Genomic DNA, 13,761 nt, shown 5'->3' on the forward strand with positions numbered 1-13,761 from the left:
TAATTCTTCATATAACTTTTATAATTTACAAAGAATATAAAATTTAAAAAACGCCAATACAGTTTTACCCACACCTGTTTAAAGACAGTCCTAAGTCTGTATGAAGTAGAGGGGAATTTGTGTTGTAAAAAATCGGATCTGTTTGGTAATTGGCCTTTTTTCGAAACAGGAACCGAATGGACTACTTTTAAAGTATGGTAGCTGTTTTATCGAATACTCAGGTAATAGATTTACTAATAATAATAATGAATTAACAATCTCGGTTGATAATATGATACAACAGACTGTATTAACAAAATTCAAATATTATATTATATTATAAAACATAAATCCAATATGAATTATTATTTTACACGTCAACAGAGGAATGTAGGTGCAAACGTCCTATACTATATAAAATAATTTACCAATTACTGTATAATTAATAACATAAGCCTTATCGGAAAATCCTTCTACTGAAAAATTCAAACACATTTAATATATGTATGGAAATGGCAATCAACAGGACGTGCGCAAGTACTAACGCACATCAGCATTTGGATTACCTGATATCAATAAAAAGTTGCAATATCTATTAAATCTGATCTTTACTAATAGGTATTTAATTGTCATTCTTATTCTCGGGTAGTGTATTTATAAATGTATCTCGGGTGGTGTATTTATAGATGTATCTGATCCAATATTATGACGTATAGGTACGTAGTACAAAATATGAATAGCTACAGAAGTAATCATACCTCACTCACCGGGGTATGATTTTCCTTGGTTATAAATACCCCGGTATAAATTTCCTAGGTTGTTTATATCCCTCTATAATTTTATAATTATATACCAATGGGCGGGGGGACAAATATCCTAGGATAATAATACCTCCATGGGGTATGGAAAACCTGGGAAATTTATACCTCCAGTATAATATTCCTGGAATATCTATACCTCCTAAAATGTCATACCATGGAGCAGTCTTGTAAAGTATTCGGATACAAATATTTGAATACCTACTTGTATTTAAATATTTTTTCAAGTAGGTATTTGTAAATACAATTTTTTTAATGTATTTTTTAAGTATTTTGAATACTTTTTAGAACTATTTTTAACAAAATTTAAATACTTGTATTAAAATACCATAAAGTCCGTTTTATGAACTTTAATTTATTATTTTTCACAAAAAATTGACATCAATAAAAATAATATTGTTTTCATTGAAAACTAATATTATGTTTATTTATAGTAAAAGTAGGTAATAACAATGTTTTATATGGTTTCTGTATTAGAATGTTTTAAGAAAATTAAAAATCGAATAATTTTAAAATAGTTCCATATTAATAGTTAATAGGTACCACTTTTTATTTTATTTTTTTCATTAAAAATTAATCAATATTAGTTGAAATATATTTGAATGCAGAATGAAATATGTGAACATGTAAGACATGTTAGACATGTCATAGTAAATAGTAATATTGTTAAAATCTATGGTAAGTAGTAACATAATAGGTACCAATACTGGTGTACTATACAATAATATATTATATACCATAAAATTAAAAAAAAATACTTGTATTTGTATTCAAATACTTTGTGAGTATTCGTAAAATTCATTTTTATTATAGTATTTTAAAATTATTTTTAATACTTTTTATTCGAATACTATAGTACCTATTAGTATCTTAATACTTTTTCAAAAGTATTTTTTACAAGACTGTGGGTGTATAGTACGAATTGGAATTATCAATCGCTTAAAATTACTTTTTGATATACCAATTGTACTCAGTATTTTCTGGGTTGATAGAGACCAATTGAGGTTGCCACTCGATAATTTTCAGGGTTATATTCATTCTATTCAATAGCACAAATATACACACATATAATTAAAATTAAATAAATCACTATAGTGAATATAATTTTTTATAATATTATTTTATGTAACAGTATTTTTTTTCTTGTTTATTTTTTTTTAAATTATTCATTACCTTTACTATTATTATAAAGAGGTAAAGTTTGTGAGGTTGTAGGGAGTAATCACTAATCTCAGGATCTACTGAACCGATTTCGAAAATGATTTTACCTATAGAATGCTGCATTATCCCTGAGTAACATTTTTTAATAACACAATTTTAATAATATATCAAAACTCCTCCCATTAATAATAAATAATGCATAAGAAGGAACTTAATATGCGGTTATTTAATTAATAATCTCTTAGAAAATAATATTAAAAAAAATTATTTTTCTTGACTTACAGAATATGTCTGCAGGGTCTTCATGATATGCATGTGCGCGTTTTAAGAATATAATATACATAATATTGAACGTGTATAATTCATTTAACTAATAATGAAATCGTGAAGTTCCACTCTATAGTCAATTAACCTTTGTCTGAGAACAGTGATTTCATTATAATATCTCTGTACTTTCTTCGTTCGTTCTTTGGTACCATAATATTATTCAAAGGGTCTGACTCGATTACCTGCTCTTGGTCGGCTTTTAACGTCCAGTCTTAAATTCATCCTCCGCCGTAATGGAATTTACCATGTATTTCATGATTAATATAGGTATCTATCTAGAATCAAACTGCTTCGTTGACGTGTTTAGCACGTTTGTTGTATGTAAAAGTTAACGAACCGAACACTATTTAAAAGATACATCATCACGTGACCTACCAGTATTTAAACGTATTGATATATTACTATATTCAACTATGAGTAAAGTGACAGATTTACTAGTTTTAGAAATTATTAATATATATTTCTATAAATATTTTCAGTAGAAATAATCCCGAAATATGTGAGCACTAATAGTTATATTTTTTTTTTTACCAATAAAAATATATACAATGTTATATTATTCGGTACATTTATAATATTTTAAATTGGATATTTAATGACTAGAAAATCCATACAAGATATACAAAGACACGTATAAATAAGATCAATAATAATTATTTAAATTAATCGAACTTTGAATATAGGTTTAAATATTAATTACTGATTCTAATAAAAACCTTTCCATCTCCGTGAACAAATATAATATAATGTCATTGGCTTACGGTGCAGCAGGGCCTTGATTTTAATCGTAATGGTTATTTACTGCTACCAACACTCACACACACAACTAATGCATACATAATATGTTTATATACATATAATTAAAAAATTAATAATCTCAATTCTCAAGCAATAATTAAAGTTTGAGTATAACTCGGAGTTGACTGTTGGACCCCAAATATGGAGCAAACTTTGGTTGGGGGTAGGAAAAATGGTCATCAAGACGAGTACAACACGATTGCGAACGTTTTACCTTTTCTATAACAAAATTGCGAACGAATGACACTTATCAAAGAATTTGTTTTTTTTTTAGCCGAAATACGAACGATTGCGAACGTTTTTATAGACTATGTTGCCAAGTTTATAATTTCTGAATATGTTTTGTTCGAGAATTCAATTAAAACATTTTTTTTTTTAAATACAAACTATTGGTATTAATAATATAGTTAAAACAACAACTCTTCGTTACAAACTAAAATAAAATTATACAAATTAACATGTAGTGTTTAAAATGTTGATTAATTAAAACTATTTTCGTTGTATAAATATTAATAATACTGTTACAAAATGTACGTTTTAAGTTTACGTTAGAAACTGAAAAATAAATAAAATAATACATACATACATACATAGATCTGAGTTTTGAATAAAAATATAAAATAATACATAATAATATATTCAAAATAATAGTATTTAAAAAAAATGTTCTACATTTTTACTTTTTTTTAAAAATGTTTCCCCTGGTAGGAATTTCCAGTTTTTCTTATATATAAAATTGGATCATTGTGTATTTTATAATTATTATAATTTTGTAAAGTTTATTCAATTAAAGATTTATCTTTTTTGGCCATAGGATTATGTACAATATGTTTTTAATTAAATTAATTATTGATTACAATTATTTTTAATTAACTTTTTAGTCAAAAGTTTGATCTTGTGTTTCTTTTAAAACTGATATAACTACGTGTATTGGAGGATGTGGGCTATAAAACTGACCATTGTACGTCCTACGAAAGCTCTCTGGGCTATTAGTAGTTCTAAAAAATAATTATAAAAACTTAGAGATTTTGTATTTACTGGTAAAATAAACGTATGAAGGAACAAGAAATTAATTTAAAAATTTTGATTATTACTAGGTATTTGATTATTTTTAAAATTATTATTTAAAAATTTGTTATTGACACCAAATCTGACAACTCCGCACGATTAAAGACAGGCAAAAACGTTCGCAATCGTATTACCGGAAAAGGTCCGTTTGCAATCGTTTCATTCGCAATCGTATATTACCCATCAAGACCCTTTCTTACCTTTTTAACCTCCCTCCTCTTGTCATTAGATATTATGGTATTTATTTTTTACATCTCAATTTTCACGAGACTTCAAATAAAAACCAGAAGATTTAAAGAAATTGTATTATTGAATTATTATATAATTTCATAGTTTTTGTTCGAGTTCAGTCCAGTTCGGTTTTTTAAAACTAGGTTCCTCTTTCGAACATATTTAGTCACGCCGTTTAAATCATTTATTTAACTCTCAACAGTTCAAAGTTCAACCAACCTTTAAACTATTTGATAATATCGTATGTTACTTCTTATATTTTATAGTCATATATCTACGTCTACATTTAATTCTGATGATAATTTATAATAACCTGTACGTTTATGGGTATCTAACGGCTAATATATTATATAGTCATAAGTCATAACTCATAACTCATACGATTGATTTTCATCGATGAATTTATTTTAAAAACATGAATTTATATAAATATAACTATATATTATAATAACTTGTCCTGACTAACTGATTCATCATTGCCTAGTTGGAACCGCTAAAGCTTTGAGTGTAAAATTTGGTTGGTAGTTTTGTTATATGATGTAGACCCACCAAGGAACGGTTCTTCAAAATTCAGATATTATAGAGGTCTTCACACAATGATTTTGAGATTCGTGATGGAAATTGAAAATTTTTTTGTGAATAAATGGTTGCCATTGGTTGCAGACTATAATAGTAATAGTAAAAGTTAGTATTTTTTTTATTACTTGGACAGATAAGGTAGAATCTGACATCGTACCTTACTATTTTTAATAAATCAAGGTGATTTAATAAATAATATTAATAATGGTAATGATCTCAATCTCTTCCTGCGTAGTATAAAACAAAACGCGAAAAAACTGCACATGGGTGAAGCCGAGTTAATCAGCTATAGTCGTTGATATATTTCTCCACTAGACACGCCATATATAAAAGAAACTATCTTTTTCACATCAATTTTTTCACAAATCAAAATATATTAAATCCGATTTCGTTTCCACTACGTGTTCTCATTTGACGTATATTTTCGCGTGCTGTGGGGTGTCGTACTGTCGTAGCGCATTAAAAAAAAAAAAAAAAAAAATGAAATAATAATAACAATAATTTTTTCGACTGGCTACGACCGCGACGTGGCTTATTTCTGCGCATAATGGCCAATAACGATCCGCGGTCGTTAATATATCGTCGTTGTCGCTCGGGGCTGACTTAAATTCTTATAATATTGCGCGCAAAAAGAATCTCGAGGGGCGGACGGCGCGACGTGTAGCGCGGTAGGAAAAAAACTCTTCTGTGTATAGCCTTTCCCCTCGCGCCGTATTTCGTTCGCTCGCATCACATTGTTATTATGTATATAATATAAAAATGGAGACTGACATTAATGAAATTTAAACGACATTCTTCATCATCAACCCCATCCTTTAGTATATAGTACAGTAGTAATCCTACTTCATAATTGATCCCTTCGGCGCCTCTCTACCGTGCGTCGTCTGTTCAAATCTTTTACTTGTTAATATTTTCCGCCGTTTTCCATCACAAAAGCTCTAAACCCACGTCTCTTTTCTTTCACCTCCCCCTCCCGCCACGCCACCATGTCCTCCTCTCTCACCGGGACGTTTTTCTTCCCACCCGTTCTCTCGGCCGCGCATTCATAATTAGAAGCGCGTGACTCCGCCGCCGCCGTGTCATCATCTCCTCCTCGATAATATATATACCTGCCGCGGCGGCGGCGATGGAAGATCATAATTTAAAAATGTCTCGGAGCTTAAGGGGACTCGATCTGTCTATTAAGAGCACCTTTATGTATATGTATATACATCTGTCTCACTTCTTCTTCTTTCGCGGGGCTTAGCGTACCGGGAGATACCTGACAAAAGCATCTCAGAAGTTAAAAGGGCTTGTGTCGCTTTTGTGTGCTTAATGCGCTGCCGGGCCAATGTTATTTTCTTCTTTCTCGAAAAAATCAAAACGTCTTATTATTATTATTATTATTATTATTATTATTATTATTATTACTACTACTATTATATAAAACGAAAGAGAGTCTTATGTGCAATGATGAATTGACTTGGACTTAAGCGTTGGTGTGACATAAAAGTCGTTTTCGAGATCGGTTGCTTTTGAGTAAGTGAAGCTTAACTGTTGGAAATAAAAAAAAAATTGTATTTTGTTTATTTATTTAATTTTTTTTCTTCTCCAGATAGTTGTACAAACTTGATCATATGAATATTATTATTATTATCATATTTACATTATATTAATATAATGTAAATATGTTATATCACTTATACAATTGTTTGCATGAATACATAATAATTAAATTTTAAACCATTTAAATCGTCTTATTTAAGCAAACCCAAAGAGTATTGTACAACATGATTTTAAGTTATATTTCCTCCCAATTTGCACATGAATTAAACCATCTTAGCGATAAAACAAATTTGATCTTTGAATTTCTAAAAATATAATTAAATGAAACATATACATTTTTATAACGAAGTACTATTTTTATTGTATTTGATCTATTTTTAATGTTTTTATTAAACTCATCAATATTATTTTATTGGTATCGTTTAAGTGAAATAACGTTAATTCACCTGTTTTTAGTCGATACAATATTATATGGCTTATCAGATGAAAAATATAAATATGCCGAACGCTTAATATCTATTTAAAAACTGTTATCGTTAAGGCTTTTTATGCGAACTTCTTAATATTATTATCCACCTGTTGAATATATTCGAGTTTATTATTAAATTTAGTTAGCGTATACTTTTGGTTGGCAGTTTCATACGTGTTAATAAATGTGTCTCGTGTGAATTTATTGAACAGTTTACATATAGGTAATTTGACCTGTAATATTCTCAGATAGGTATTTATTATTTGTTCACTAAGTGCACAATTATTCATCCATGTGCAGTAAAATATTTAAGTACTATTATACTAAGAGTGTTATACCAATATTGTACAGTTTAACTAGACCTTGATTGGCCCCATGATCAAACATTTTGATTTGGTACCCGTAAATCTGTATTATTACAAAAATTACTTGATACTACCTACAACTATCTATAACATAATAATATATATAAATTATGATTTCCCTGTCTTTCTCTAAACAAAAGTGAGAGTTACATTTAATAATTATTATTCTTCTAGGACTTATATGTCATATAATTTTTCAAAATATTATTTAAAGTATTACGGAAATTAGTAAAACGAACAACATATAAATTCACAGATTAAATACGTTTGTATGATTGATAACGTCATTCTTTTAGTAAAACCTAAGTAAAAATATTAAATAATGTATGTAGGTGCATAAGTAATATAATTGCAAATCAATTGATTCACTTCATCAAAGAGATCTAACAATAAATAAGAAACATAGAAAATAGGTGCATTTTATTATAAGACACGTTTGATAAAAATGAATGTAAATGTAACTATGTAAACATATAGTAACTACCTAATAACTATTCTGACAAAGTTCTGGAATATATGTTGTTATTGTGAGAATGGATAGGAAAATTCTACGCAAGTTGCATTGTTAAAACCATCAAGCAGACAACACATGTAATTACGGTAGCCGATAGGTTATTGTAAAAACTCAAAATAAATAAAAGAGACGATATTTTCAGGAGTAGGTATACAATAGGTACATATTATTATATTCATATTTAATCGATTTATTGTACAAATTATCGTTACAAAATGCAACTAAAAGTATAACACTGAACACACACGATTATTGTTATATGCCAAAAAAAAAAATATATATATAATAGTTATAATTTGAAAATATTTTGTCATTAGGTATGGTATACATTGGTATGCGGTTAACCTATTTTACGGTATCTAACGTCATAATATAAATATATATATATATATATATATCGCGGAAAACTAGAAAGGCCTTTTAATTCTATACAAAATCGTTAACTTGGGATCTTTCTAATTCCAAAAATTATGACTGATGGTCGCGTTCAGTTTTGCGACCTGGGATTACCGTAGGCGATGGCGTGACTGGTGGCCACACCGTGTCTGCCGTTGCTCACGCTGTTTGCGATCACCGTCGTACCCGATGACCTCTCGTAACCGTTGCCCCCGTACGAGTTACCTTGGTCCTGACCGTGGCCCTGTCCTTGGTTGTTGTTACCACGGTTGTCCGAGTTGCCCGACTGACCGTTGCCGCTGCCGGCACCGTTGGGGAAAACGCCGAACATTATGGGAAACCAAGCGTTGAACGAAGCTTCCGCGTTGCTGCTCGGACCATCGCGACCTGCCGACCACCACGACAATATTAATATGACTTGTTATTATTTATTAACACAATATTAGTATATGTTTTTACTATAGGTGACTCCATTATTGTTAGGTACATCTCATACAGCTATACGACACACGACAAGGACGGATCCAGAGGGGCCTAAGGACCCAGGCCCCCCAGGCATATTTTTTTATAAATATAAATATAATATATTAAATAACAAATAAACAAAGTCTAAACTTTTCACATTGTCGCTTTATATATTAAATAATTAATAATTTATTAATCAAATTGATTACCTATACCTACTATTATGACAACATTTTTAGTAAAGCATAATATTTTATTATAATAATTGTATTTGTGTTGTAAAAATATTGTTGCCCCCCCCTCCCAGATCTTTGGTCTAGATCCGTGCCTGACACACACGATGATATTATTATTTAAGTATTAAACTACGGTATTTCCATGTTGAACTTCTACTTACGTATCGTAGTATACAGTTAACTTAATAAACAACGCTTTGCTTATCATAGTTGATCATAGCCTCGAAATAAATTAATGAAATAATAGCATACCTATCCTGATTCCTGAGTGTTTAATTGGGCCATTTTATTGTATTTATTATTGCGATTAACTGGATGGCCAATAAATAATAATTATTACATATTATTATTATAAAAATTATTATTGTTATTATTGTTAGATAATAATTAATATTGAAAATTAGTTTTCTTCTATAAAATAAATTGATTTTTTAACCACAATATTATCAATATTTATTCATGTAAATCAATAATATTCTTACTTTGGAACTCGTTCATGATAATAATAATTCGGGTTTAATAAAATTTTACGAATCAATAATCTACACTAGCCGTCTTTAAATATGATAAAGTTTTATACCGAGTATTAAATGTTGTTCATCTTTGATAAATGGACTTTTCTTCGTATAATATTATAATATTTTATGATTTATGAATGCATATTTTTAACTGATAGGTAATAGATTCTTTGAAAATATACTTTTCTCAATAAAACAAATTATTAACATGTACTTAAATCACGCAGGTCAGCCATTCCGGAGTTATAGTAAACTTTTGAAAACTGCGGTACAACAGCAGTAAAAATGGACTAAAACAGCTGACGGCATAACAATGTATAATAATGTTGCCATGTACATGACTATAATAATATATCGACTAGATAAAATATTATTAAAAAATATAAACAGTAACATAATATTTTGCTAGTATGCTAACGGCAATGACCTCAACGACGTGCTTAGACGAACAATATAATAATAATCATATGGGACAAAACTATTATGTTATTTGGTATTTTAATTTCTACATGAATACAACATTACTGTGTTTGACATCTCACGTTTGTCGTCGTGAGCACTCGCCCACCTACTAAATAAACATGTATATCCTTCTCCTGTCAATACTGTTTCCTAGAGTAAGTTTTAATACCTATTCAATAGAAAATGGAAATCAGTAATTCTATTGTTTTTTTTTTTTTTTTTTAATGTACGTTTTTATTGGCTTTATGGATTTTAAGGAATACGAATTTATACTCAAAATAGATTTTTATGCATTTAGCCGGGAGTTACTAAACGATGTGATAAAATAGTTTGAACTAAATAATATAAATTATTGCGTGAACCTTTAACCACGGTGGCATCAATATTTGTATTGATTAAGATATAAAAGTCATCGACCTGGTCAAACACACTGTACGAAAACACGGGGTGATTCAGCAACCAGTTTTAATTTTAACAATTGTTTACATAATTTATGTAGTATCGTGACGTGATGATACAAACTTTTTTTTAAAAATGAGAACTACCCTTCTTCACAGTAAATATTGCAGTTAAGCACATGACTTTTTTGAAAATTTAACACATCTAAACACAAATTCGAACGTGTAATTTTGAGTTATTTCACTGTACACAATAAAAGTAAAAAATTCTTAATGGTTTCACATAATATATAAAAATATAGATATAGGTAAATAGGCAATAAGTCTGGTACCTACCTTCAATTATAATTGGACAACTTTTACAAAAGCATAAAATGTTAATAATATATTAATAATAATAATAACCATATATATTTCAAATCAACGTAGCCCCTGTATATTTAAGCCTTTATATATTATTATTTATTATCACAGGTTAGGTTAGGTTATTATATCCTTAGTATATATAGTTTAATTATTCAGATACTACTCGTTTGAATGCCAATTTATATAGCCACATTAAACATTAAATAAAAAATAATCTGCTTAAAAATGTATGGTAAATGAGGGTGTTCTTTGTATGAAAAAACCAAGATTGTATCGACACAGGAGAATCCTTAAATGGCATAAAAAATCTGTTTAACGATCATAAAAAAATTTCTTATTTAAATAAGTACCTATAAATTTTAAAATGTAAAAATCAAAATTTCGAACAAATTCGTTTTTAAAGGACACGAAATAAGCTGAACGTTCAGTAAATCACACAAATAGGCTTGTAGGATAATATTATAAATATTATCATCGTACACGTCATGCGCGGCCGGAGTTGACACAGCAAATAATTAATTGGCACGCTTACCTCTATGTTGTTTCTTGTTGTCTGCTTGTTCCACGCTGTTGTTGTTCTGTTCCCTAGAATCGACCGGCACGCCTGATTTCGGCGGCGCGTATTCTTGCGGTTGCTGTTGACTGCCCGCGGCCGACGAGCCTCCGTACTGTTGCGGCTGTTTGTTGTTCGAGTCGGCGGACGGTGTCTGCTGCGGTCCCGCAACTCCCGACGGCGGCGGCCCGTAAGAGTCTTGAGTGGCCTGTGGTGGCCCGTAAGAGTCTTGCGTGGCCGGTTGCGGCCCGTAGTTGTACGGACTGGCCTGCTGCGGTGACCCGAAGCTGCCACCGAACATAGGGTACTCGGCCAGACCGGTGAACGCGGACATCTGCCCGTTGGGGTTGAAACCGCTGTACGAAAACGATCGCATGGGCTCGGGGTTACGCTTCATCCTCATCATGACCACTGCGAAAAAGTTTAACCGTAAAATGCATACCATTTTTATAAGCCATGAAACTCCTTAAGGAGGCGAATGAAAATGTTATATGACTTGATGTCTTTTATTGCAGTGCCCGTCGACTTTTACTGGGTCGATTTGCAACACAAAGAGAAACATTTAAAATTATTTACCAAGAACTTTTATGCGAGCACACGAAATAATCTACTCTCGAAACAAATTTAACCTATGCCATCGCGTCTTGCCTACGATTTCTTTTCGGTTCTTTTCAAAAATGCACTGTGCCCAACAAACATTTTGATTTTATATGGGTACACTACAAATGCAATCAAATGTCGAAAAACACGATCTCTTCTTGCGGAGGTGGAGTAGAGAGAGGCCAAATTATTATTTTTAATCTAAATTCCTAATAGATGGTCACTCAAAACCGTCATAAAAATTCAAGAGAGAACTTACCTTCGGGCACAATGTAAGCGGCGGACGTAGCTTGGAAGATGGCGGCGACGGCGACGACGACCAGCAGAGCAGCGGCGGAGGCGTAACGGCTAGCCATTTCGTATAAGGTCTGCTGCAGTGTACTACGGTTGGAAACTTGAACCGAAAACGGTATGCTGGATTAGTGGTGAGGGGGGAGGTTTCAGTCCAGTGTCGTACTTGCTACAGGGCAGAGCTCGACGTTTTGTAGTGGGCTGCTCGGCGATCAGCGATGGAATAGGACGAGTGACCGATCGCGATCCCGTATATATAGGCGCCTACGGGGAGTCGTCTACGGGGTTGCCAGTGGTGAGTGGCGGGGGGGGGGGCGTAAATTTTCCGTCGTTATATTGTCGTGTGTGGCGGTGGGGGGGGGGGTTATCCCCCGGTCCACCTGATACGTGGTCTGGACGCGTAATCGTGGTGCTGAATATTATTAGGCGCGCGCGAGATTTATAACCAATTCGTCGATGCCGTTTTCCGCGAATTTCAACGGTCGCCGCGCCAACGCAATAATAATGCGATGGTCATTAAATTATAATAATAACGATACACTGTCGTCGCCACGTGCATTATAAAATATAATAATATGCTCAGATCGGCCGTGTCCGGGTTTGGACGAGATGGGCGAGTCCGCAGTTGCCAAAATGCCGCTCGAAACCCATTAACGATTCCTGTGCGCGCGGACTGCAGTTATAATAATATTTCGATATATGGCGTGTCAATCGATACCTATATTAACGCACGCACACGTAGGTACATCGCATTAAAATAAACTATATGATTACAATAATAATTATATATGCTATATTCCCGTTCGGATTATAATATTATTGGCACTATACAATATAGGAGGTCAGTGGCGTGCCGAACTGACAAGCAGACTTGAGGCAAACTATACAATTTGATCCCCCTCCCCACCACCAACAGTTTTTTCACTATTTTTTTTTATTATTCAAAATAATAAATATTATTAAGTTTTTTTAGGTATAAGTTGCACATCTACACCCAAATTTCCCTTGAGGCAATTGCCTCAAAAAATGACTTTTCGGCACGCCACTGTAGGAGGTACCCATGATAATAATATTATATTATTATGAAGAGGAAAAAACGGTTTGCATGTTTAGTTGGAGTACCTATACCTACCCCGGGAAGATAGTAGGTATAGGTTATTAGGTTTGACCGAAAGATTGGTTATCATTGATATCCGTTGTTTTCGGTTGAACGTATAATATTGTGATTACTATGCAAATTTTTGCATATTTTATTGTTTTTATTTCATATTTAGCGATGGTTTAAATGTTTAAAGTAATATTATAGAGCGTATTGATGCAATTTTAAGTGCTATTAAGTACCAAACCTGGTTATCAGGGTAGACGTGACATCGACGTGACATAAATTATGTGATCGCCTTAATGTCGTAATATTGTGTGGTGGCAGTGGTGCTCGACGTCCAATCGTACATATCATTCAAACAAATTCTGAAAGATTTCCTTGAAGTATTTTTAGGTATTATCAGTGGTTGAAATCGATTTTTAATATTGATTGAAAAATCATAAACATTGTAAAAATCACGAAAATATGCAAATTATTTTGAGTTGGAAATTTGTAAACGTTTTTATTTTTAAATTTAAGA

At 31.6% G+C, this 13,761-nt stretch overlaps 1 protein-coding gene across 1 annotated transcript; it reads right to left on the reverse strand.

Annotated features, from left to right (window-relative positions):
- Positions 1-8,023: 8,023 nt before the first annotated feature.
- LOC100167881 (annexin B11) lies at positions 8,024-12,383 on the reverse strand. Its single transcript, XM_001950517.4, has 3 exons — positions 12,108-12,383; positions 11,228-11,659; positions 8,024-8,637 (listed from the first exon to the last, which is right to left on the reverse strand). Exons 1-3 carry the CDS (start codon positions 12,202-12,204, stop codon positions 8,342-8,344), a joined length of 825 nt encoding a protein of 274 aa, XP_001950552.1. The 5' UTR covers positions 12,205-12,383; the 3' UTR covers positions 8,024-8,341.
- Positions 12,384-13,761: the final 1,378 nt, after the last annotated feature.

Source organism: Acyrthosiphon pisum, chromosome A2 (genome assembly GCF_005508785.2).
Source record: "Acyrthosiphon pisum isolate AL4f chromosome A2, pea_aphid_22Mar2018_4r6ur, whole genome shotgun sequence".
NCBI classification, from domain to species: Eukaryota; Metazoa; Arthropoda; class Insecta; order Hemiptera; family Aphididae; genus Acyrthosiphon; species Acyrthosiphon pisum.